The 5,000-nt window shown below is 43.5% G+C and overlaps 1 protein-coding gene across 3 annotated transcripts in view; it reads right to left on the bottom strand.

Annotated features, from left to right (window-relative positions):
- The window catches only part of shroom3 (shroom family member 3), a 121,388-nt gene that overhangs the window by 75,070 nt on the left and 41,318 nt on the right, over positions 1-5,000 (bottom strand). The window contains exon 1 of one of the 3 annotated variants that reach the window (XM_017717991.2): positions 4,853-5,000. This exon is cut by the window's right edge and continues 819 nt beyond it. The exons of the other annotated variants lie outside the window; for them this stretch is intronic. Within the exon in view, the coding sequence (XP_017573480.1) occupies positions 4,853-4,938 (86 nt within the window). The 5' untranslated portion in view covers positions 4,939-5,000. The remainder of the gene's footprint in view (positions 1-4,852) is intronic. 3 annotated transcript variants of the gene reach the window in all.

Here is a 5,000-nt window from a genome sequence, read left to right as displayed (position 1 = left end):
AAAGTTAAAATAGTTTCTAATCACTCGCCAGAACTTTCCTTTCATTTTAGAAAGTCGAAGGATGGATTTCACTAAAATAAACAAAGAAATCTCACCACTATACTTGTTTTTGCTACTGAGGGCTGATTGGCTGGCGAGCGGAGCAGCTCATTGGCCGTTCACACTCACCGACGTCGTGGACGTACACGTTTTGTTGTTTTTGTAAGATCCGTAACTCCGTAACTCTTTAAGCGATTTCCTGCTTGCTTTAATCTACATGCATTGGCCTCAGCTCAGCTGGTAAAAACACCTAATTCACACTGCTTGATGTAAACATATGACTGTGAAAGCTCAACTGTGGAAAACATTTCTGTTGACATGACTGTGATCAGGCCATTATGCAATAACGGTGGCAGATCTAGTCTTGACTTGACACCAGACAAAAACGAGGGAGAAGGCATATGGAGGTGAAATGAGAAGGAGAGAATGTTGGAGAGAAAGAAAGAGAAAGAGTGAGGGACCTGCTACTAGATGTGGGCAAATATCAGCTCACTGTTGCTCTTTTACACAGATAAACAGTGGGATGATACACGTTTATACCGCAGGCAGGAACATCGCTTTCCCTCTTAACAGCCCTCAGAGTCATTTGGGAGCCGAAGACACCAACTGATCCAGCTTTGTAGGGGAATTTTTTGCCATTCTTCTGTGTTTTTTTCCACTTTTCCATAATGCTCAACACCTTTTTTGATGGGAGATAGTTCTGGACTACAGGCTGGCCAGTCCAGCACCTGCACTCTGATTAAGCAGCCATGCTGTTGTAACAGGTGCAGAATGTTTCTTGCCGTTGTCCTGCTGAAATAAGCACGAACGTCCCAGAAAAAGCCGTCTAGAAGACGTTGTCCATCTCGTCTTTGTAATGTTTTTGTTTAAATGTAGATCAAAGTGGATTTACAAATGACTGCTCGCTGTTTTAATTTGCATTTCATCTACTGTCCCAACTCTTTCACTCCAGAGTTGTTCAACCTAATTCAGCAGCATCTGCCCATTGGTGTCTATTCTAAATGTGTTATTCAGAGTATTTCCTATGAATTACAGTATGTAGTCGTCATCCAGGCACTTCGGCAGATAGAGGTTGGAAATGTTTATATATAAGCGAAGCACGAGTTGGTGGGTGCACGTGTGATTTGAAACCAAGGAGCACCTGCCCTATTCTACACCTGTCGTCAACCCTACACCATTGTCTGCTCTGACCATCACCACTGTAGCACACATTCACACACACACACACACACACACACACACACACACACGCACAGAGTGGATGCAGACTGGGTCGCCCTGGTCGTTCTCAGGTAAAAGAAAAGCAGTGTTAGCTCACGCTGCAGCAATGCAAACATACACACCTGACTTTGCATACATTCGTAAGCCATTAGCCCACAAAGCATAGCTGTGTTCATCAGTGACTTGAGCACCTGGCCGGTTCCCTGCAGGTGGAATGGTTATACGTCCTGCCCAGTACCTGAAACAGGAGCTCACGTCTGTCTTACTGCTTAAACAGCAGAAAAACCCTTCAAAAAAGGCCAGATTCTTTGATCTTCAAGCGTCAGATATTTAGGATGAGACTAAATACAACATAATCCACTTGCTTAAAGAAGGTGAAAATAAGTGATTTTCTAAAACTAGACTTTAAAAATTGATTAAAAGATACAGAGAAAATGAGACTCCTAACAACCACCTGCCAGACCTGGTAGACACCAAAACTGCCCCCATCAGATAAACGGCACTTAAATCCACAGACCACTCAGTGCTGTGGGTCTGAAAGGATGTGTAGCTGATCAGAAAGAACCTCACTGAGAAAACAGACGGACACATGAAACACAGAAGCTTCTTTCTCTCCGGCCTTCTGGATCCAAGCAGAAGCTCTCCGTCTCCCTTATACTGCCACTATATGTTGGACGCACAGCTTGAACTCGCAAAAGCAGCTACTGTAGTGCGTATGATTGTGTTCTAGTGCGTGCTCCATGTTCTCCAGCAGAACGCGAGCATAAACAAAACCACTAACATACACAAACAACCAAGCGTCTCTATCTCGCTCTCTCTCTCTCTCTTTCTCCTCATCCTCCCTCCTTTCCTCCCTCTCGCTTTCTGTACTCTTGGGCTCTCTCTTTCTCCAGAATATGACAGTCTTTCTTATTCTCGTCTCTCTTTCAAACCTGCACCACGTGTGCACCTGGATCTTCTGTCACTTGCTGACCACTGGGGGAGAAGTAAAGCCACTCAATGACCACCCTGTTTAATTTATGTCAAAGCACACTCACTGTCAGCTCCAGTCACCTGTCGCTCGCCACCTAATCAGACGAGGAGTGGACAGGACAGGAGGTCTGCTGCTGCTGCTTTGCATATACAGGTTACATATTAACAGCACAGAAAAAACCAACAAACATATTCACATTAAAACACACACCCAGCAATCCAGCTGCTGATCACGCTCTCAATCTACAACCCCACTTACAAAGAAGTTGAGACGTTGTGCAGAATGGAAATAAAAATAGAACATCATGTGAACCATATTTACAAAGGAAATTACTACAAAGACAACATATCAAATGTTGAGACTGAGAATTTTTATTGCTTTTTTTTAATTATATGCCCATTTTGAATTTGATGCCAACAACACATTCCAAAAACAGGGACAGGGGCCTGTTTACCACTTCCCCTCAGTCCATTCTAAATGAGCTCCGGCCCAGAGAAGGTGGCAGCGTTTCTGGATCCTGTTTATATTTGGGTTCTTCTTTGTGTTTTAGAGTTTAACAGCGTTTGTGGATGCAGTGATGAACTGTGTTCACAGTCAGTGGTTTTCAGAAGTGTTTCTGAGCCCATGCAGTGATTTCCACTACAGAATCGTGTCTGTTTTTAATGCAGCGCTGCCTGAGGGCCCAAAGATCACGGCCAGCAGATGCTGGTTTTTGGCCTCGTCCCTCACAGACAGAGATTTCTCCAGATTCTCTGAGTCTTTAATGATGTTCTGCACCGTAGACGATGGAAAGCAGAAGCTCTTTGCTGTTTTACGTTGAGAAACGTTCTTCTTGAGTTGTTGCTCTATTTGATGGTGCCGTCTTTCTCAGAGTGGTGACCCCTCCTCCTCTTTTCTGCTGAAAGACTCCGCCTCTCTGAGATGCTCTTTACACCCAATCATGTTAATGACCTGCTGTCAATCAACCACCAGGTGTTTTTTTTATTGTTAAGAATTACACAACTTTACCAGCCTTTTGTTCCCCCGTCCCAACTTTTTGGAACATGCTGTTGGCATCAAATTGAAAAAGGGCAAATATTTTTCAAAAAACAATAAAATGTTCCAGTTTCAACATTTGATATGTTGTCTTTGTGCTATTTTCAATGGAATACAGGGTTTAAATGATTTGCACATCGTAGCATTTTGCTTATATTTGCAATTTGCACAGCGTCACAACTTTTTTTTCAAAATGGGCTTGTAAACAGCAAATTCTGACTCAATGCTGCTTTAAAAACTAAGAGTGGAGAAAGAAAGAAGGAGGAAGAGAGAATGTGAGAGAGAGAGAGAGAAAAGTAAGGCAGGTGCAAGGCGAGGCACTTGGCAAAGAAGCATCGTCTAACAAGGCATCGTTAAATATTTACAGCATTCCTGACTATCACACTGTGACTATCTCTCTCTCTCTCTCTCTCTCTCTCTCTCTCTCTCTCTCTTGTTCTTTCTTGCTCTTTCTGTCTAAAGGGATGTGGTCATGTGTCCTCGCATGTCTTTTATGTGTCAGGTGTTACTTTGGCTCCATGTGTGTTCCCTCTAAACCCATGAGGGCAAAGACATTAAACCGGCAAGGTCTTTTTTGAGGGACACTCTGGCGATGCTTTTTCAAACATGCTGTATTTCGGCCTTAAGAAGAAGCATAATGTGCTTTTTAGGGGGTGGGTTAACAAAATTGACTGACAAGTATGTAAACACGACAGAGATTTGAGAGAACATCAAATACTGATAGGATCACTTAAGATATGACTGATGTATATAAGAATAAATAGAAAGCATTTCACTTTCAGCTTGTGGTAAAATTTGTGGATGTTGAACAGCTCCGGGTGCTTGAACACAGCTTTTCCTTCATGTCAAATAAGTGAGACGGCATCCTTGACATAGACTGGGTAGCTATGGATGAGGACACACCTTCCTCAGGTGTTTAATTTGGTTTCTCATAACTACTATACTGACCCTCGGTCAGTGGCATCAGACCACGCTGCAGTGTTGAAGCCCAGTCCTAACAACCAGCTACACACCAGCGGGTACTGAAGAGTATAGGACCTTTCTCAAGAACACCTTTGGGTCTCATTCACCAACACCCAGCATTTCAATGTTACTGGGTGCTGTGAGCGTCCTGGCCAATCACAGACGATCTCTGAGTGTTTAGACGACACGTGGCGTTCACGTGACCCGACGAGTGTAAATAATGAAGCGTTTTACTGCCAGCATCGTGAAAAAGTGCAGGGTCTGAGCTAAACATAACATTCACATGATTCACACACTATTATTTTAGTCAAAGATAATCCAGACCAATCTTTACCCACCAATCAATTATTCCTAATTGACCTAATTGTCATTATTATGCTGCAATACACATCGCGGTTGTGTTATTGCTTAATATATGATCACAATATATGATAAAGCGAGAAAACCCTACACCACATCCTAACCTTGACCACACGTGATGTACAAACACTCAACAAACACTGCACTTGTCTTTGTGCCACCTAAACAGGGCCTGAACTGTGTGTGTGTGTGTGTGTGTGTGTGTGTGTGTGTGTGTGTGTGTGTGTGTGTGCGGCCTGAGGAACAGGTGGGGCTACATACCTGTCTGAATCAGTACTGGAGTCTGAGCTCTCCATGTCACCTGATCTGAGACCAGCTTCATCAGACGCAGGTCTGATCTCCCTCATTCACTTCTCCACTGACCCGACGCCTTGTCATTGGAGAGTGAGATGCCAACAAAGACACTCAG

This window comes from Pygocentrus nattereri, chromosome 16 (genome assembly GCF_015220715.1).
Source record: "Pygocentrus nattereri isolate fPygNat1 chromosome 16, fPygNat1.pri, whole genome shotgun sequence".
In the NCBI taxonomy this organism is placed as follows: domain Eukaryota; kingdom Metazoa; phylum Chordata; class Actinopteri; order Characiformes; family Serrasalmidae; genus Pygocentrus; species Pygocentrus nattereri.
Note: the sequence above shows the minus strand (reverse complement) of the source record. Positions and strands in the feature narration are given on the sequence as shown.